The sequence below is a fragment of the Pristiophorus japonicus genome, chromosome 8 (assembly GCF_044704955.1).
Source record: "Pristiophorus japonicus isolate sPriJap1 chromosome 8, sPriJap1.hap1, whole genome shotgun sequence".
NCBI lineage: Eukaryota > Metazoa > Chordata > Chondrichthyes > Pristiophoridae > Pristiophorus > Pristiophorus japonicus.
In genome coordinates this window covers 91,859,675-91,881,060 of record NC_091984.1, presented here as the reverse complement: position 1 = coordinate 91,881,060, position 21,386 = coordinate 91,859,675, and the positions used below count along the sequence as shown (strand labels likewise).

At 42.3% G+C, this 21,386-nt stretch overlaps 1 protein-coding gene across 8 annotated transcripts in view; it reads right to left on the bottom strand.

Moving 5' to 3' along the window:
* Positions 1-21,386, bottom strand: part of dock7 (dedicator of cytokinesis 7) — a 193,195-nt gene that overhangs the window by 145,688 nt on the left and 26,121 nt on the right. For all 8 annotated transcript variants that reach the window (XM_070887063.1, XM_070887064.1, XM_070887066.1 and 5 more), the window contains exons 6-11: positions 20,986-21,198; positions 17,879-17,964; positions 17,720-17,786; positions 16,635-16,784; positions 1,727-1,807; positions 1,299-1,464 (exon numbers count right to left, since the gene is read on the bottom strand). In XM_070887063.1, the coding sequence (XP_070743164.1) occupies positions 1,299-1,464; positions 1,727-1,807; positions 16,635-16,784; positions 17,720-17,786; positions 17,879-17,964; positions 20,986-21,198 (763 nt within the window). The remainder of the gene's footprint in view (positions 1-1,298; positions 1,465-1,726; positions 1,808-16,634; positions 16,785-17,719; positions 17,787-17,878; positions 17,965-20,985; positions 21,199-21,386) is intronic.

The following is a 21,386-nucleotide window of genomic DNA, read 5'->3' as shown; positions in this document are numbered from 1 at the left end:
TCTCCCGAAACCCACCTTTCACAATGTTGGACCTGCACCCTCTTCTCTTGCTGCTCGAAAATATTGTAGCAGTTTACTTCCTCTATCCTGTTAAGTATCTTCGATAGGTCGATAACTTCATTTCAATTACTATTTTGTGGCCAAAGAGCCCAACTTATCAGGTCTTTCTTAATAGTTCATCCCTCCAGCACCAGAAATCATCCTTACTTCTCTCCTCTGTACTGCCTTTAAGCCTTACTTTGGAGACCAAAATTATACTCAGCACTCCAGGTACAGCCTACCCAGAGCACGATACAGCTTCAGCATGACATCTGGAAATTTGAGCTCAAATGGTTTGGAAATATAACCCATCTTCACTGCCACCTCACACTGATTGTGAGACACAGATGAATAATGTACAAACTTTACACTAGTTGCAGTCATACTGCTGTGCAAAGCCATCTTTATAAACTGGATTAATAATGTAGCTCCTTTTACATTTTTAATGTTAGTGAAGAGCCAACAAGACAGCTCTCTTCAGCAACATAGCCCTGCCCTAAGCATGTGTTTAAGTACAGATACGCAGAGTTCTGCTTTGCAAGAGTACAGACCAGAGTAAAGTCAGTAGTGAAATTTGATGTTGCCATCTCACATTGTTCTAAAGCAGGTATCAGTGCCTAAATGGTACCCGTCATACAAAAACAGCATTATAATGATGCACATCAAAACCTCATCAGTAACCTTACTAAAGTGCTGATGGACTGTATTTTATTTAGATAGGTCTCTGTTCTTCTGTTAATTTCATAATAATCATTTAAACAAATAGAAATACCTAATTAAAATGTGAAGTAAAAGTAGATTGGTTGGTGCAAGAAGTTATACACTGCCCTCCATCGCTGGGTCCTGGGTTCAAATCCAGCCAAACTGATAGGACCGAGTCCTATTTGAAAATCACCTGGTCAGTTTCAATGCATTTTCTAGTTGACATGACCCCAAACGGTGCTAAATTGTCAATCTGACATGGAGGCTACAACATGGCTAATGTGGGGAAATAGAAAAAACACCCACTAGTGCATTAGAAGTACTCTTCTGGACATAGGCCTTAGTAGAGGGAGCTTAGCTCTGCATCCAAATTGTGTTATGTCAGATCTGGGAGTGATTGATGCTGACATTGGGTGCCTGCAATGATGCATTCACCAGCTCTGGCATCCCTCAATTTAATGAGCAAAAAAAAAATCAAGTAAAAAATATAAAAATACAGACACATACACTGTTGTTACTATTTATAAATAAACGATTATTCTGGAAAAGGACTCCACCTCCTGTTCCTATCTCGGAGTCTGTACTGTCTCGGTCCAGGCTTCCTGCACTGTTGACAATGTTCATGAGATGTATGGCAGTCCAAGCAAAAGGCATGCGGTACTTCCCCAGTCTGTGACAGAACTGCTCTGCCTGGCTCTTTAGCTTCTCCAACTTTTCCTTGTTCTGTAACAAAAGAAAAAAATATATATAATTAACAGCAAATGCTCTGTAACACAAAATAAAACTCTGTCACTGCTGAAATCACATAACCCCATACAACTCTCAAATGATGTGACAAAAACTTGCGAGGCAGACATCCAGCACAATCTGCTTCCCCTTCATCTCAATTACAATTTATGATACAAGTTAACTACTTTTTGTTGCAATCACTGTTTGGTAAATATTAATTCCTAACATTTCCAACATACTTCAGAAAAGTTCTTACTTTGGTCGTGTCGGACTCTTTGAAGATCATGTACGGTTCTGCACATTCACCAATATCTCCTTGTTGCAGAACTTTCTCCAGCTGAAAAACAAAAAAACACATTATTTGTAACAGCAGGCAACCTGTTCTTTTCAGTAACAAACTCACCATTGCATATAAAAGTTTCCTCATTTATAGTATACTGTAAGGGGTCTCTAATGAAGTGGGTTCAGCCCGAAATAAAACATAAGAAATAGGAGCAGGAGAAGGTCATTTGGCCCCTCGAGCCTGCTCCACCATTCAATAAGATCATGGCTGATCTTCTACCTCAACTCCACTTTCCTGCATTGTCACCGTATCCCTTGACTCCCATAATATTCAAAAATTTATCGATCTCTGTCTTGAATATACTCGACGACTGAGTCTCCACAGTCCTGTGGGGTAGAGAATGCCAAAGATTCACCAACCTGAGTGAAGAACTTTCCCCTCATCTCAGTCCTAAATGGCCGACCTCTTATTATGAGATTGTAGCTCCAGGTTCTAGCCCTCCCCCCTCCCCACCCAGGGGAAACATCCTCCCATCCTGACCTGATCTGGGTGGGAACAGAGGTGGAGAAGCAGCAACCAGCCACCGCCAAAGAGGGTGACAAAGGCGGACAGGGCGACTACATTCAACGTCACAGGAAAGCAGGGGAATCATTGTGTTTTTCTCTCTATTTTCTTGCTTTAAGTTAAGGGCCTTAAATTAGGGACCGGGATTAAAAACTAAATCTAATTAAACAATTCAATTATATATGGCAGGGCAGGCAATTTTTCACTGCTGCAACATGTGGGAGCTGGTAGACACTATTGAGGTCCATGGCGACCACACCTGCAGCAAATGTCTGCAGCTTGAGGAACTTCTGCTCCGCGCTGATGAGCTGGAATCCAAGCTGCTTCAAGGAGGGGGGAGAGTTAACTGGACGCTGCGATCCAGGAGCTAGTCACACCAATTAGATTAATTAATTCAAATTCGATCCGTGGTCAGGGACAGGAGGGTGTGACTACAAGTGAGGCAGGTATGGGGAACTCAGGATAGAGTGATGGAGGAGCCTCAGCCCTTGCTACTGTCCAACAGGTTCGAGGCTCTTACTCCCTGTGTGGAAGACAGCAGGGACTGCAGGGAGGATAGGCAAACTGACCACAGTACCGTGGTACATAGAAAATAGGTGCAGGAGCAGGCCATTCAGCCCTTCTAGCCTGCACCGCCATTCAATGAGTTCATGGCTGAACATGAAACTTCAGTACCCCCTTCCTGCTTTCTCGCCATAACCCTTGATCCCCCGAGTAGTAAGGACTTCATCTAACTCCCTTTTGAATATATTTAGTGAATTGGCCTCAACTACTTTCTGTGGTAGAGAATTCCACAGGTTCACCACTCTCTGGGTGAAGAAGTTTCTCCTCATCTCGGTCCTAAATGGCTTACCCCTTATCCTCAGACTGTGACCCCTGGTTCTGGACTTCCCCAACATTGGGAACATTCTTTCTGCATCTAACCTGTCTAAACCCGTCAGAATTTTAAACGTTTCTATGAGGTCCCCTCTCATTCTTCTGAACTCCAGTGAATACAAGCCCAATTGATCCAATCTTTCTTGATAGGTCAGTCCCGCCATCCCGGGAATCAGCCTGGTGAACCTTCGCTGCACTCCCTCAATAGCAAGAATGTCCTTCCTCAAGTTAGGAGACCAAAACTGTACACAATACTCCAGGTGTGGCCTCACCAAGGCCCTGTACAACTGTAGCAACACCTCCCTGCCCCTGTATTCAAATCCCCTCGCTATGAAGGCCAACATGCCATTTGCTTTCTTAACCGCCTGCTGTACCTGCATGCCAACCTTCAATGACTGATGTACCATGACACCCAGGTCTCGTTGCACCTTCCCTTTTCCTAATCTGTCACCATTCAGATAATAGTCTGTCTCTCTGTTTTTACCACCAAAGTGGATAACCTCACATTTATCCACATTATACTTCATCTGCCATGCATTTGCCCACTCACCTAACCTATCCAAGTCACTCTGCAGCCTAATAGCATCCTCCTCGCAGCTCACACTGCCACCCAACTTAGTATCATCCGCAAATTTGGAGATACTGCATTTAATCCCCTCGTCTAAATCATTAATGTACAATGTAAACAGCTGGGGCCCCAGCACAGAACCTTGCGGCACTCCACTAGTCACTGCCTGCCATTCTGAAAAGTACCCGTTTACTCCTACTCTTTGCTTCCTGTCTGACAACCAGTTCTCAATCCACGTCAGCACACTACCCCCAATCCCATGTGCTTTAACTTTGCACATTAATCTCTTGTGTGGGACCTTGTCGAAAGCCTTCTGAAAGTCCAAATATACCACATCAACTGGTTCTCCTTTGTCCACTTTACTGGAAACATCCTCAAAAAATTCCAGAAGATTTGTCAAGCATGATTTCCCTTTCACAAATCCATGCTGACTTGGACCTATCATGTCACCATTTTCCAGATGCACTGCTATGACATCCTTAATAATTGATTCCATCATTTTACCCACTACTGAGGTCAGGCTGACCGGTCTATAATTCCCTGTTTTCTCTCTCCCTCCTTTTTTAAAAAGTGGGGTTACATTGGCTACCCTCCACTCCATAGGAACTGATCCAGAGTCAATGGAATGTTGGAAAATGACTGTCAATGCATCCGCTATTTCCAAGGCCACCTCCTTAAGTACTCTAGGATGCAGGCCATCAGGCCCTGGGGATTTATCTGCCTTCAATCCCATCAATTTCCCCAACACAATTTCCCGACTAATAAAGATTTCCCTCAGTTCCTCTTCCTTACTAGACCCTCTGACCCCTTTTATATCCGGAAGGTTGTTTGTATCCTCCTTAGTGAATACCGAACCAAAGTACTTGTTCAATTGATCCGCCATTTCTTTGTTCCCCGTTATGACTTCCCCTGATTCTGACTGCAGGGGACCTACGTTTGTCTTCACCAACCTTTTTCTCTTTACATACCTATAGAAACTTTTGCAATCCGCCTTAATGTTCCCTGCAAGCTTCTTCTCGTACTCCATTTTCCCTGTCCTAATCAAACCCTTTGTCCTCCTCTGCTGAGTTCTAAATTTCTCCCAGTCCCCAGGTTCGCTGCTATTTCTGGCCAATTTGTATGCCACTTCCTTGGCTTTAATACTATCCCTGATTTCCCTAGATAGCCACGGTTGAGCCACCTTCCCCTTTTTATTTTTACGCCAGACAGGAATGTACAATTGTTGTACTTCATCCATGCGGTCTCTAAATGTCTGCCATTGCCCATCCACAGTCAACCCCCTAAGTATCATTCGCCAATCTATCCTAGCCAATTCTCGCCTCATACCTTCAAAGTTACCCTTCTTTAAGTTCTGGACCATGGTCTCTGAATTTACTGTTTCATTCTCCATCCTAATGCAGAATTCCACCATATTATGGTCACTCTTCCCCAAGGGGCCTCGCACAATGAGATTGCTAATTAATCCTCTCTCATTACACAACACCCAGTCTAAGATGGCCTCCCCCCTAGTTGGTTCCTCAACATATTGGTCTAGAAAACCATCCCTTATGCACTCCAGGAAATCCTCCTCCACCGTATTGCTTCCAGTTTGGCTAGCCCAATCTATGTGCATATTAAAGTCACCCATTATAACTGCTACACCTTTATTGCATGCACCCCTAATTTCCTGTTTGATGCCCTCCCCAACATCCCTATTACTGTTTGGAGGTCTGTACACAACTCCTACTAACGTTTTTTGCCCTTTGGTGTTCTGCAGCTCTACCCATATAGATTCCACATCATCCAAGCTAGTGTCTTTCCTAACTATTGCATTAATCTCCTCTTTAACCAGCAATGCTACCCCACCTCCTTTTCCTTTTATTCTATCCTTCCTGAATGTTGAATACCCCTGAATGTTGAGTTCCCAGCCCTGATCATCCTGGAGCCACGTCTCCGTAATCCCAATCACATGGGGCCATTCAAAGTGGGGGGAGTAAAAAGAAACGCTGTTGTGCTAGGGGACAGTATCATTACGGGGATAGATAAGGTTCTCTGCAGACGAGAGTGAGAGTCCCAAAGGCTGTGTTGCATACCCCAGTGCCAGGGTTAAGGATATCTCCTCTGGGCTGGAGAGGAACTTGGAATGGGAGGGGAAGATCCAGTTGTTGTGGTCCTCGTGGATACCAACGACATAGATAGGACAAACAAAGAGGTTCTGCTGAGGGATTATGAGCAGCTAGGGGCCAAATTAAAAAGCAGAACCACAAAGGTAATAATCTCTGGATTACTACCTGAGCCACGAGTAAATTTGCATAAGATAAATAAGATCAGAGAGTTAAACCCATGACTCAAAGACTGGTGTGGGAGAAATGGGTTTTGGTCCGTGGGGCACTGGCACCAGTACTGGGGTAAGAGGGAGCTGTTCCATTGGGACGAGGGCTGTAGAGAGGGCGGAAATTTAAAAAGTCACAGAATAAGGAGAAGGCAATAGAGCAGGGTAGCACTGGGGAAATGAAAACCAGTGCGTGACTGAATGTATAAACATAAAATTGTATCAGAAAGTGGGGTCAAAGCACGAAAAAATGGTTAAAAAAAAACAAATTTAAAAGCTCTTTATCTGTATGCACGCAGCATTCATCACAAAATAGATGAGTTGATGGCACAAATAGATACAAATGGGTATGATCTGATAGCCATTACAGAGACGAGGTTGCAAGGTGACCAAGGCTGGGAACTAAATATTATGGGGTATTTGACAATTTGGAAGGACAAACAAAAAGGAAAAGGAGGTGGTGTAGCACTGTTAATAAAGGATGAGATCAGTGCGTTAGTGAGAAACGATATTGGCTCAGAAGATCAAGATGTTGAATCAGTTTGGGTGGAGATAAGGAATAATAAGGGGAAAAAGTCAATGGTGGGCCTGGTCTAAAGGCCCCATAACAGTAGCTACACTGTTGGACGCAGTATAAATCAAGAAATAATACATGGTTGTAAAAAAGGAATGGTAATAATCATGGGCGATTTTAACCTTCATATTGATTGGACAAAGTAAATTAGCCAGGGTAGCCTTGAGGAAGACTTCAGATAGTTTCCTTGAATAATATGTTGTGGAACCAACCAGGGAGCAGGCTATCTTAGATCTGGTACTGGGTAGTGAAACAGGGTTAATAAACGATCATCTAGTAAAGGATCCTCTAGGAATGAATGACCATGGATGAATGTGCTCCCTGCATTTATTCTGTCAAGCCCTGTAAGAATTTGGTATGTTTCAATGAGATCACCTCTCATCTAACTCTAGAGAATATAGGCCTAGTCTACTCAATCTCACCTCATAGGATTATCCCTCCCATCCTAGGAATCAGTCTGGTGAACTTTTATTGCACTCCCTCTATGGCAATTATATTCTTCCTTAGGTAAGGTGACCAAAACTGTACATAATACTCCAGGTGCAGTCTCACTAGGGCCCTATATAATTGCAGTAAGATGTCTTTACTCTTGTAATAAAGGCCAACATACCATTTGCTTCCTAATTGCTTGCTGTACCTGCATGTTAACTTTCAGTGATTCATGTACAAGGACACCCAAATCCCTCTGAACACCAACATTTCCCAATCTCTCACCGTTTAAAAAATACTCTGCTTTTCTATTTTTCCAACAAAAGTGGATAACTTCACATTTCTCCACATTATATTCCATTTGCCATGTTCTTGCCCACTCACTTAGTCTGTCTATATCACCTTGAAGCCTCTTTGCATCCTCCTCACAACTTACAAAGCTAGGTAGGAATGTATCATCAGCAAATTTATATATATTACATTTGGTCCCCTCATCCAAATTATTGATATAGATTGTGAATAGCTGGGCCCAAGCACCGATCCTTGCGGCACCCCACTAGTTACAGCCTGCCAACCCGAAAATGACGCATTTATTCCTACTCTGTTTTCTGCCCGTTAACCAATCCTCAATCCATGTTAGTACATTAACCCTAATCATATTAGCCCTAATTTTGTTTTATAATCTCTTGTGTGGCACCTTATCGAATGCCTTATGAAAATCCAAATACACCACATTCACTGGTCCCCCTTTATCTATTCTGCTAATAATTACAACCATAAAAAACACTAACAGATTCATCAAACACGATTTCCCTTTCATAGATCTGTGCGGACTTTGCCCAATCCTACTATTTTCTCCCTGTTACCACGTCCTTAATAATAGATTCTAGCATTTTCCCTATTACTGATGTCAGGCTAACTTGTCTGTAGTTTCCTGTTTTCTCTCTCCCTCCTTTCTTAAATAGTCGGGTTATATTTTCTACTTTCTAATCCACGGGAGGTGTTGTAGAATCTATAGAATTTTGGAAGATGACAACCAATGCATCAACTATCTCTATAGCCACCTCTTTTAAAATCCTAGGATGTCGGCCATCAGGTCTAGGGGTTTATTGGCTTTCAGTACCATTAATTTCTCCAGACAATTTTTTTACTAATACTAATTTCTTTCAGTTCCTCATTCTCGCTAGACCCTTGGTTCTCCACTATTTCCGGGAGATTTTTTGCCTCTTCTTGCGTCAATACAGACACAAAGTATTTGTTTAATTTCTCTACCATTTTGTTATTCCCCATTATAATTTCTCCTGTCTCAGCCAGTAAGGGACCCACATTTACTTTGCTAAGCTTTTCCTTTTTACATACTTATAGAAGCTTTTGTAGTCTGTTTTTCTGTCTCTCGCTAGTTCTAAATTGGGGAAAAGCCAACTTTGCTAAGCTGAGAGATGATTTCACCATAGTGGATTAGGAACAGCTACTTGATGGTAAATCAGTGCCAGAGCAGTGGGAGGCATTCAAGGAGGATTCAGACCAAATATGTGGCCTTAAAGAAAAAGGGTGGGACTAACAAATCTAGAGCCCCCTGGATGTCTAGGGACATACAGGGTATGATAAAGAAAAAATGGCATACTTATGACAGATACCAAGGATTAAATACTGCAGAATCTCTAGAGAAGTGTAGAAAGTGCAGGGGTGAAATTAAAAAGGATATTAGGAAAGCAAAGAGAGAGCATGAAAAATTATTGGCAAGTAAAATCAAGGAAAACTCAAAGATGTTTTATAAATACATTAGGAGCAAGAGGATAACTAAAGTAATGGTAGGGCCTAATAGAGACCATGAGGGTAATCTGTGTGTGGAGGCAGGAGATGTGGGTATGGTTCTTAATGAATACTTTGCGTCTGTTTTCACAAAGGAGAGGGGCGATGCAGACACTGCTATCGGGGAGGAGGAGTGTGAAATATTAGATGAAATAAACATAGTGAGAAAGGAGGTATTAAGGGGTTTAGAAGCTTTGAAAGTGGATAAATCCCCAGGCCCAGATGAAATGTATCCCAGGCTGTTAAGCGAAGCAAAAGAGGAAATAGCAGAGGCTTTAATTTTTCAATCCTTTCTGGCTTCAGGTGTGGTGCCAGAGGATTGGAGGACAGCTTAATGTGGTACCTTTGTTTAAGAAGGGAGAAAGGGAAAGACCAAGTAATTACAGGCCAGTCAGCCTAACCTCGGCAGTGGGAAAATTATTGGAAAAAATTCTGAAGGACAGGATAAATCTTCATTTAGCAAGACACGGATTAATCAAGGACAGGCTGCACACATTTGTTAAGGGAAGGTCGTGTCTGACTAACTTGATTGAATTTTTTGAGGAGGTAACAAGGAGGGTCGATGAGAGTAGTGTGTTTGATGTAGTGTATATGGATTTAAGCAAAGCTTTTGATAAGGTCCCACATGGCAGACTGATCAAGAAAGCAAAAGCCCATGGGATCCAGGGCAAAGTGGCAAGTTGGATCCAAAATTGGCTCAAAGGCAGGAAGCAAAGGGTAATGGCTGATGGATGTTTTTGTGACTGAAAGGCAGTTTCCAGTGGGGTTCTGCAGGGCTCAGTACGAGGTCCCTTGTTTTTTTTGGTATATATCAATGATCTAGACTTGAATATAGGGCGTATGATTAAGAAGTTTGTAGATACTAAAATCAGCTGTGTTGTTGATAATGAAGAAGAAAGCTATAGACTGCAAGAAGATATCAATCAACTGGTCAGGTGGGCAGAACAGTGGTAAATGGAATTTAATCCAGAGAAGTGTGAGGTAATGCATTTGGGAGGGCTAACAAGAAAAGGGAATACACAATAAATGGTAGGATACCGAGAACTGTAGAGGAACAAATGGAACTTGGAGTGTATGTCCACAGATCCCTGAAGATAGCAGGCCAGGTAGATAAGGTGGTTTAGAAGGCATATGGAATGCTTGCTTTTATTAGCCAAGGCATCGAATACAAGAACAGGGGAGTTATGCTCGAACTGTATAAAACACTAGTTAGGCCACAGTACTGCGTGCAGTTCTGGTCACCACATTACAAGAAGGATGTGATTGCACTGGAGAGGATACAGAGGAGATTTACGAGGATGTTGCCTGGAGTAGAGAATCTTAGCTATCAGGACAGATTAGATAGGCTGGGTTTGTTTTCCTTGGAACAGAGGAGGCTGAGGGGAGATCTCATTGAGGTGTATAAAATTATGAGGGGCCTAGATATAGTGGATAGAAAGGGCCTATTTCTCTTGGCAGAGGGGTCAACAACCAGGGGGCATAAATTTGAAGTAATTGGTAGAAGGTTTAGAGGGGATTTGAGATTAAATTTATTCACCCAGAGGGTTCTGGGGGTCTGGAACTTGCTGCCTGAAAGGGCGGTAGAGGCAGAAACCCTCACCACATTTAAAAAGTACTTGGATGTGCACTTGAAGTGCCGTAACCTGCAGGGTGACAGACTTAGAGCTGGAAAGTGGAATTAGGCTGAATAGCCTCTTGTTGGCTGGCACAAACATGATGGACCAAAATGGCCTCCTTCTGTGCTGTAAATTTCTATGATTCTGTTCCATGATTCTACTCTCATTCTATTTTCCCTTTCTTTATCAATTTCTTGGTCCTCCTTTGCTGAATTCTAAAATCCTCCCAATCCTCAGGCTTACGACTCTTTTTGGCAACATTATAAGCCTCTTCCTTTAATCTAATACTATTTTTAATATCTCGTTAGCCACAATTGGACCATTTTTCCTGTGGGAATGTATATTCATTGAAATTATGAATTATTTCTTTAAATATTTGCCATTGCTTTTCTACCGTCCTATCTTTTAATCTGGTTTCCCAACCTACCTTAGCCAACTCGCCTCTCATACCTACGTAGTTTGCTTTGTTCAGGTTTAGGAACCTAGTTTCAGACTTGACTAAATTCCTCACAAACTCAACATAAATTTCTATCATACTTTGATCACTGCTCCCCAGAGGCTCCTTTACTACAAGGTTACTAATTAACCCTGTCTCATTGCACAGTACTAGATCTGAAATAGCCAATTCCCTCGTAGGTTCCTTGACATGCTGCTCTAGAAAACTATCTTGGGAATGCATTCCATGAACTCTTCCTCTGCACTATTTCTGCAAATTTGGTTTGCCCAGATTATATGAAAATTAAAGTCCCCCATGATTACTGTATTACCCTTGTTACCTGTATCTCCAATTTCCTGATTAATACTCTACCTGACTTTACAACCACTGTTCGGGAACCTATAGACTACTCCCATTAGTATTTTCTGCCCATTGTTATTTTTTAGTTCCACCCAAACTGATTCTATATTTTGTTTTTCAGAACCAAGATCCTTGTTCTGTAACAAAAGAAAAAAAACATATAATTAAGAGCAAATGCTCTGTAACACGCAGTGAAATAAAACTGTCAATGCTGAAATACTACTCTCAAATTATGCCAATACTCAATAACAACTTGGATTTATATAGCACCTTTAATACTGAAAAACACCACAAAGTATTTCACAGAGGCACGAGGAAAATGGATGTCAAAACTAAAGGGGAGATATTAGGATTGGTGACCAAATGTTTGCTCAAGATGTGAGCTTAAAGTAGGGTCTTCAAGCAGGAGAGGTTTAAGAAAAGAATTCCAGAATGGGACATAGAAAGAAAAACTTGCATTTATATAGCGCCTTTCACAACCTCAGGACGTCTCAAAGTGTTTTACAGCCAATTAAGTACGTTTGGAATGTAGTCACTGACGTGGATGAGTGACAGCACCCACAGCAAAAAGGGCGATGCACAAAAGGATGGAGGCAAAGGAAGAAAGCGTTTGGGAATGGGAGGGGAGCATAGGGCAAGGTAACAGAGGGATTTAAACGCAAAAGCAAGAATTGTAAATTTGAGGGAAGGAAAGAAGATAAGGAAAGGAAAAAAAAAAGGGGGGGGATAACTCCCCTGCTCTTCCTCAAAATAGTGTGATGGGATCTTTTACGTCCACCTGACAGAGGGGGCCTAGGTTTAACGTCTCATCTGAAATATGGCATCTCTAACAATCCAGCTCACCCCCAGCAATGCACTGGAGTGTCAGCCTAGACAACCTTCTGACTCAGAGGCAAGTGTGCTACCCACTGAGCCACAGCTGACATTGGTGGACTGGCAGCTATAAAGAGTGATGGGCAGGTTGAATATGATGGAGGCTAGGATAACAGCAGCAGAGTTTTCTATAAGCCAAAGTTTATGAAGCGTGGGGAATAGTTGGCCGGACAAGTGAGCAATGGAGTAATCAGCCAGGAGGTAACAACGGCACGGATGATGGCTTCGGCCACAGATGGACTTACGTAGGGACAGAGGCGAATGATGTTACAGATGTGGGAGCAGGCGGTCTTTATGATAGAGAGAATAAGGGACCAGAAATTCAGCTCAGGATCAAAGAGGAGTGTAATGGTAAATAGGGAGGTGGCAAAGGCTTTAAACTAGTAAGATGGGGGGAGGAATCGACAATAAACATAACCAGCTTAATTATAAACAAAACAGGAAAAGAGAGCTTAGGAAAGAAAAATTGATGGCAAGGATTATAGAACAGGAGTCTAAAAAGATGATTAAACATAAAGTGAGAGGAAATCCTATTAAAAGTGGGTTACACTGTCTGTACAGCAATGCACACAGTGTCTGTAATAAAACAGGGGAGCTGGAGGCAACCATGCGTTGCGAGGTACCAGACATAGTAGGGATTACTGAGGTATGGCTACAGAAAAATCAGGACTGGGAATTCAACATTGCAGGATCTAACATAGTTAGAAAAGATAGGGAGGGAAAAAGGGGAGGTGGAATAGCTGTACTTATTGTAGATAACAAAATGGCAGTAGAAAAAGGGGATGCAGCTATCAGCAAGACAAAAATAGAATCCATATGGATAGAGATAAAAGATAATAAAGGATCAATCACACTAATAGGTTAGTCTACAGACCACCTAATAGTGGAAGGGAGTTGGAGGAAGAAATATGCAGACAAATTAGGGAAATTAGTAAAAAATATAGAATAATAATTATGGGGGATTTCAACTACCCCGATATTAATTGGACAGAAGAGGTAGGTAAAGGGGATATGGGATGAAGTTCCTACAATGTGTACAGGACTCCTTTCTAAACCAATGTGTAAAAAGCCCAACAAGGGAGGATTCACTATTGGATCTAGTAATGCGGAATGAACCAGTGCAGGTAAGAGAAGTAAAAGTAGGGAAATATCTAGGCAACAGTGACCATAATATAATATGCTTCAAGATGATAATTGAGAAGGACATAAGTATGACAAAACCCAGGGTAATAGATTGGAGAAAAGCTGATTTTGAAGGGCTGAGAATAGATCTTGGGAAAATAAAATGGGCGACAATATTGGCAAACAACGATGGAGAGCAGCAATGGGAAACATTTAAAACGGTGTTCAACAGAGTGCAGGAATATATTCCGCTAAAAGGAAAGAACAAACTAAACACTAATGAGACTCCATGGATGAATAAAGCCATAAGGGAACAACTGAAGGTAAGGAAAGAGGCATACATTAAGTACATAGACAGCAGGGGAGTGCATGATAAGGGAGAATATGAAAAGATTAGGAGAGAAGTCAAAAAAAATTAGGAAGGCAAAGAGGAACTATGAAATTAAATTATCAAGGAACATAAAACAAAATAGTAAAAATAATTTACAGGCACATCAATTAAAAAAAGATTGGGATGGGAATAGGGCCATTAAGGGATAGACAGGATAATACCACAGGTAACGATGGAGAGATGGCAGAAATATTTAAATAATTATTTTGCTTCAGTATTTACCAAGGAGATATAACAGGTGGACATGACATTGGATGATGAGATGAGTAATGAAATAGTACATTTAAGTAAAAGAGGGGATATATTAAACAAACTAATCAAACTCAGGATAAAACCCCTGGTCCGGATGGATTACATTCACGCATTTTAAAAGAAGCTCGGGATGAGATAGCAGTGGCCCTACTATACAGATTTAATAATTCATTAGAAAAATGTGCAGTGCCAGAGGACTGGTGGATAGCTAACATAATACCTATATTTAAGAAGGGGGATAGAACATGTCCAGGGAATTATAGACCAGTCAGCTTAACATCGGTGGTAGGAAAAATAATGGAATAACTGAAAGAGAAAATAGAAGATCATCTAGAAACCCAAAATATAATAATGAATAGTCAGCATGGATGTCAAAAGGGAAAGTCTTGCTTGACCAACCACAATGAATTTGTTGAAGAGGTAACAAGAGAGAGTAGACAATGGTAATGCAGTAGATGTAATTTATCTAGATTTTCAAAAGGCCTTCAATAATGTACCACATAATAGACTAATGAATAAGGTCAGAGAATGCAGAGTCAGGGGACAAGTAGCAGAATGGATAACTAACTGGCTTCAAGACAGAAAGCAGAGACTGGCAGAAGATGGATAGTGGTGTTCCACAAGGATCAGTGCTGGGACCACTGTTGTTCACAATTTATATTAACAATTTAAACTTTGGAATCAAAAAAAAAATCACAATTTCTAAATTTGCAGATGACACCAAATTGATAGTCAATACTGAGGAGGACTGAAACACATTACAGGAGGGCATTAATAAACTTGCAGAATGGGCATATAATTGGCAAATGAAGTTCAACACAGATAAATGTGTGGTATTTCATTTTGGTACGAAGAATAGGGAGGTCACTTATTATTTGGAGGACGAGAGTCAAGGTGGGGTAGGAACAAAAGGATCTCAGAGTACAAATACACAAAGCACTAAAAATAGTGACCACAGGTTAGCAAGACCATAAAAAAAGCAAATCAAGCACTAGGGTTTATTTCTAGAGGTACAGAATTGAAAAGTAGGGAAGTTATGCTAAACCTGTATCGAACCTTGGTTAGACCACACGAGTACTGCGTACAGTTCTGGTCGCCATATTATAAAAAGGATATAGAGGCACTGGAGAGGGTGCAGAAAAGATTTACTAGGATGATACCAAACATATGAGGGTATAAATATCAGGAAAGGATGAACACGCTGGGTCGCATTTCTCTTGAAAAAAGGCTGAGGGGTAACCTATTAGAGGTCTTCCTCGATTCCGAGGGACTGCCGATGATGATGATTAAAATTATGAAAGGTTTTGATATAGAAAGAATGCTTCCACTTGTGGGGAAGACCATAACTAGAGGCCATCAATATAAGATAGTCACCAAGAAATCCAATAGGGAATTCAGAAGAAAATTCTTTATCCAAAGAGTGGTGAGAATGTGGAACTCGCTACCACAAGGAGTGGTTGAAGCGAAGAGTATAGATGAATTTAAGGGGAGGCTAGACAAGCATGTGAGGGAGAAGGGAATAGAGGGTTATGCTGATAGATTTAGATGAGGAAAGACAGTGAATGGTCGAGTGGAGCATAAAGGCCAGCATGGACTGGTTGGGCCAAATGGCCTGTTTCTGTGCCGTATATCCGATGTAATCCTATGTAATTCCAGAGGCCTGAACTAATAACCCAGAGAACACGAGTTCAAATCCCATCGGTGCAGTTTGAGAATTTGAATTCATTTTTTTTAAATCAAATCTGGAAATAAAAAGCTGGTATGAATGAGAGTTTTGGATTGTAGTAAAAACTCAATTGGTTCATAAATATCCTTTGGGGAAAGAAACCTGCCATCCTTACCCAGTGTGGCATATATGTGACTCCAGTTCCACTGCCCTCTCATGTGGCCTAGTAAGCCACACAATTGTATCAAATTGCTACCAGCAGTTCAGGAAGAAGACTAACCACCCTAGGGCAACTAGAGAGGGGTAATAAATGCTGGCCTTGACAGCGATGTCCACATCCCGAGAATGAATTTTTAAAAAAGGACACCAAGGTTGCGAACAGTTTAGTTCAATGGACCAGGGAGACAGATAGTCAATGGTGATGGTATGGAATTTGTGGCAGAGACTGAAGATAGTGGCTTCAATCTTCCCAACACTGACTTGGAGGAAATTAAGTCTTGTCCAAGACTAGATGTCGGACAAACAGTACGGAAGCAATGGAGGTGGTGAGAGAGATGGTGGATAGGTAGAGTGGGTGTCATCACGGTACACAGGATTGCTGATTTTATGTCTGTCAAAGGGCAAGATATTGAGGAGGAAGAGGAAGGCAAAGTATGAATCTTTGGGGAGTCTGAACTCATTCATGCAGAGCAGGAAGGTCCTCTTTCTGTGATAAATTAGTTCATTTCAGCCCGGGAATCTCCAATTGGCCTGAACACCCTTCGACAGTGGTAGGGGAGAGAAATCAACCAGGGTTGGGGCATTTTTACTACATTAAAGCTGCTATTTTGTTCCTTTCTCATTACTTTCTTGTTACTTCTGCTATAAAGCGTAGATTACAAAGCCTCCCCCTCACCACATGGTCAAACAGCATTCAGAACCTCGACTCACACATGAAGAATGGATAGTAGGACAAGTTATTGGGGCGCCATGCTTCAGCAGTCTGCACCTTCAAGAGGAGAAAATAATGTGTAACAAAAATTCTTTCTTACCTTTATAACTAAAAAAACATCCTGACAGGGATACGTGATTGAGAAGATTGCTGATCGAGCCAGTGTTGAAATGGCTGCAGGAGGAACATGAGGTCGCAACATGCCTTTCATTTGCTCAGAATTCAAATCGAAGAAAAAGTTTTCTGAAATCTTTTTTTTTTAAAGAAAGTATTGGCATAAATTAGAAAATGGTATTTTTACATTTTTGAATTTTGTAAATATCTGCAGAATATACAATCAAGGGACAGTCACAGGAGATGCAGAAGCTCTGTACTGCCCTCTAAAGGTGTACATATGGAACTTCAATTCATAAGACTAATTGGGGAACCTCACACCATGAACTACACAATACCCTGTGTACTGGTAAACTAGTTATTTTATAAGATTGTTAAATAGAACAGCACTTCTGCTAGGAAAAAGGAAACATTTTAATTGATAATGATGGGAGTTTTCTTTTGTGAATGCCACCCAAAAGTGTTCACACATCACTTACAATAATTTTGATTGTCGTTAGATCAGCGACTGCAAACCACCGTTACAAAGCAGTGTGTGTTTTGCTGTGAGACAAAATCCAAATTGCATCTAGACAGAACCTGCATTATAACTGGCCTATGAGAGAACTCTGTTCTGAACTGCATTCACATAACATGCGTTAAGCATAATAACATTATTCAAAGAATCTCATTTAAGGTTCTCCTGATGGCTTCGTTGGTCAAGGCACTGCCCATGTGGAACTGAGCCATGCAGACCAGGGAGATCCCACATTTGTTGATCTCAGCCAAGGCAGTAGCTGGGTCCTCAATGTCAATGGGATAGGGAGAAGAACATTCAGCAAGGATTTCTGCTCTTAATTCCTGTCCAGTGAAAAATGCAAATGTGTGGACAGAATCAGGCTTATGTGTTAATGAACCCCATGGTTCATTAGCTTGTTGATACATTCTTTGTTGATCACACATTTAGAATGGTTACATAGGTGAGGTATTGTCAGTGCTGATGGTATCATACCCTGTCAAGATTCACAGCACCTTCAGGACAGGAGGGAAACAAAGGAGTGAGAATGGCAAAAAAATATTTGCAATACCAACCTTTTTCTTCTCTCTGACATCGTACAAAGCCAAGCTTGCAAAAATTGGCTCAATTTCAATTTCAAACCTATAACGACAAGAATGTTTTTAAGTGGCAAGGAAATGTTTTGTAAATGATAAAAATTTAATAATTCACAACTTAAAAAAAAATGCACATACTTCAATGATAAGCATTTTACAAGCAGCCTTTGACCGAAGTGTTCTCGGGGAACTTCTGGAATACTATGCCTTTCTATTGGTTCATCCTGCAATCAGTTTGAAACAGAGAACAGAAGTTAGCTCATTAGTAGTACAGGGCACACCAACAAACATTTACTGCTTGGCATAACCTTCCAAAAAAGAGGATACAAAATGTCTGACTAGTATTTCAGTCACAGCCTTCAATGGACCATTTTAAAGACCCCCCCCCCCCCAATGGCTGTTGGGAAATACACTATATTATGTGGTATTGAGCCATACAGGTTAGAAGGTTCTAGATTCAATTCTTTGTCTGTCTTGAGTTATCACACATTTCTAGCCGAGGCAGCAGTTGGGATGCTACAATTAGCCTTGCCGTTTCTAAAATAGCGAGTGAAATCGGCGGGGACTCGCGCTCCTGATAGCTGCCCAATGAGCTCTGCTGAAAAGTGCTCACAGGGACAGTGGATGAGGACAGGATCAGGGAAGGCGGAGATGCCCTCCAGTGTTGAATAGCCTGACACTCACTGAGTAGGCTCACAAGTGAAGAATGGTAAATTGGACAGTGGACTGTTGAAGTCAATGAACTGTATTCCAGGATTGAGTCATCTTCAGAGAGTAGGGAAGAAACCACGCCGGGGGAAACCACGAATGTTATTTTAAAAGAATTCCTGGCCGACTGCAAGTGAAGGGGTTGGGTGGAAGTGTCAGGGTTTGCTTTATGCCAAATTCCTGTTCCTGTGTGCACCTGGGAATGGGGAAATGAAAGTACAAAATGAAAGCCAAGGACTCACTGACAAGAACAGAAGGGGGAAAAAAGGCAGAGTCACTCCCAAACATAATTTTCATATGTCGCTGGTTTCAAAGCAACTGGCCACACTCAGCCAGAAGCAACACCCAATCCACACAGTTGATTGCAGGAACAACAATCTACCCACAAGCTCAGCTATGGATGGTGGTTGTCCTCAATAGACTGAGGAGCAGGAGAGAAATAAAAAAGGGGAACTGTTGCTTATATTAGTACCAAAAAGTTAATGTATGCGGAAATGGTTTAAACATTTTAAAGGGGAGAAAAATATCAGCTCACATCATAGCAAGTGATTAAGCAGATCTATTGTTAGTGTATATCTATGCAGTATTATATATACACAAAATATATATTTTTAATTTGTTCCTGGGATGCAGGCGTTGTTGGCAGAGCCAGCAATTATTGCCCATTCCTAATTGCCCTGGAGAAGGTGCTGGTGAGCCGCCTTCTTGAACCGCTGCAGTCCTTGTGGTGAAGGTACTCCTAAAGGGCTCAAGTTTCGGCCAGAGTTGCTCCTATTTTTTTGGAGCAACTAATTTAGAATGGAGCATCTTAGAAATTGCAATTCTCGGCATTTAGTTTGCTCCAGTTCTCGTCAGTTAGAATAGTTTCATTTTAAAACAGATTTTCTTTTCAAAAGGGGACGTGTCCAGCCACTTACGCCTGTTTTGCAAGTTTAGGCAGCGAAAACGTACTCCAAACTAACTTAGAATGGAATAAGTGTAGATTTTTGTACAGTCAGAAAAATCTTGCCTGCACTTAATAAATGAGAGGGAAGTTTACAAACATTAAACACTTCACTTTTACAAATAAAGAGCCACCATCAATAATAAATTATAAATAAATCAATAAATCAATCAAAAAAAAGTAAAAATTAAATATAAAAAAAATTAAAAAATCAATCAATAAATAAAAAATTATTTCTACTCACCTACTGCAGCACCAGGAGCCCTCCAACAGCGTGCTGGGACGCCCCCCCAGTGTGTGTCTCTCTCTCTGTCAGTGTCTGTGTTTCTTACAGCGAGGTGTGGGGGGGGGGGGGGGAGAAAGAGGGGGGGGGGAGAAAGAGGGGGGGGGGAGGGGGGGAGGGGGAGGGAGAGGGGGTAGGGAGAGGAGGGGGAGGAGGGAGGGAGAGGGGGTAGGGAGAGGAGGGGGAGGAGGGAGGAGAGGAGGGGGGCGAGGAGGGTGGGGAGAAGAGGAGAGGAGGGGGGAGGCTGAATCGGGAGGGGGCGGGGCGAGGGGGAGGCTGAACGGGGAGGTGGGAAGGGGAGGCTGAACGGGGGAGGGGGGGGGGGGGGGGAGGCTTGGCGGGCTGAACAGGCCCGCCACCGCCGCCGACTCCAACGAGGTCTTCGGGCGGGGCCCGCCCCCAGCGAGAGGCCGGGCGGGCGGGCCCCGCCGATGAGGTAAGTGGTGTCAGGCCACTTGGCCGGGGATAGGGGCGATGTCCCTTTGGCCTGGGATAGGGTCGTCGCCCCGGAGACAGGACGCGCTGGGAGGGCCAGGAGCTACTGCGTACGCGCGCAGCTGCCGGCAATGTTTTCGGCGCAGGGCTGTAGCTCCACCCCCAGCAGCTCCTGCTGCGCCGTGCCGAGGTGGAAATGGGTCGAGAGGTATCGGAGAATCGCGAGGTAAGTATTCGGCGCAATTTGTGTTCTACAAATTAAGCGGGCCTCTCCGACGTGCACCGTTCTAGTGGGGGTCCAAAACTTGAGCCCATAGTGCTGTTAGGGAGGGAGTTCCAGGATTTTGACCTAGTGATGTTGATGAAGGAACGGCGATATATTTCCAAGTCAGGATGGTATGTGACTTAGACAGGAATTTGCTGGTGATGGTGTCCCCACGCGCCTGCTGCCCTTGTCCTTCTAGGTCGTAGAGATCGTAGGTTTAGGGGGTGCTGTTGAAGAAGCCTTTGCTAACTTTATTTGATTTGTGAATTTTGTACTTTTCATTGTGAGGAATGTTAGATAATGGAACACTTCGCAGTTCAGGTATCCAATGTGAGCATCAAGTACTCCCAGGGCAGACCTAATGCAGGATAGATGTAGAGCAAAATCCCCTCTAATCTCAGAATAGTAGCTCCTATGCATCAGTGTGACATTTTTCATTTCCCACACCTGCCATCCCATGGTTTCTAAGTGAAGTGGCCAATTAACATCAATTAGTGCCGATTAATACTGTTCATCTTTACATAAAACCATGTTACGTGACACTGAAAAGATCACACTATGAAATTGCATGGTACAGAGCTCCATCAAACACACACGATTAATTCTCCAACCTCTTCCGTTGCCGGATAAAGTGCAAACAGCTCCTTGTGTCGATTTCCCTTCCTCTGTTCTTCGTTCTGTTGGTCTATTTCTTCAATTGGAGATCGATCAAGTAGATTTGGAAGAACAGCATCAGGAAGCGAATTTTTGAGATCAAAAATACTGCAGGCCCAGCTACCTCTAGGAGTATCATCTATTGATACAGAACGCCTTTTCAAATCATCCTGCAATCAGAGAGTCATTTGTTTAGTTCTGTGCTCTAACTTTTTGTTGAGGACCACAATAAAAATCAATGTCTTGTTCAAAGTCCACTCTCAGGGTGGCAAGTTGCAGATACAGGCCTGCAAGTCCCCACACAGTGAGGTCCTGATTTTAACTATACTATGAATGGGCAGGTGCTGAATGAAACCCC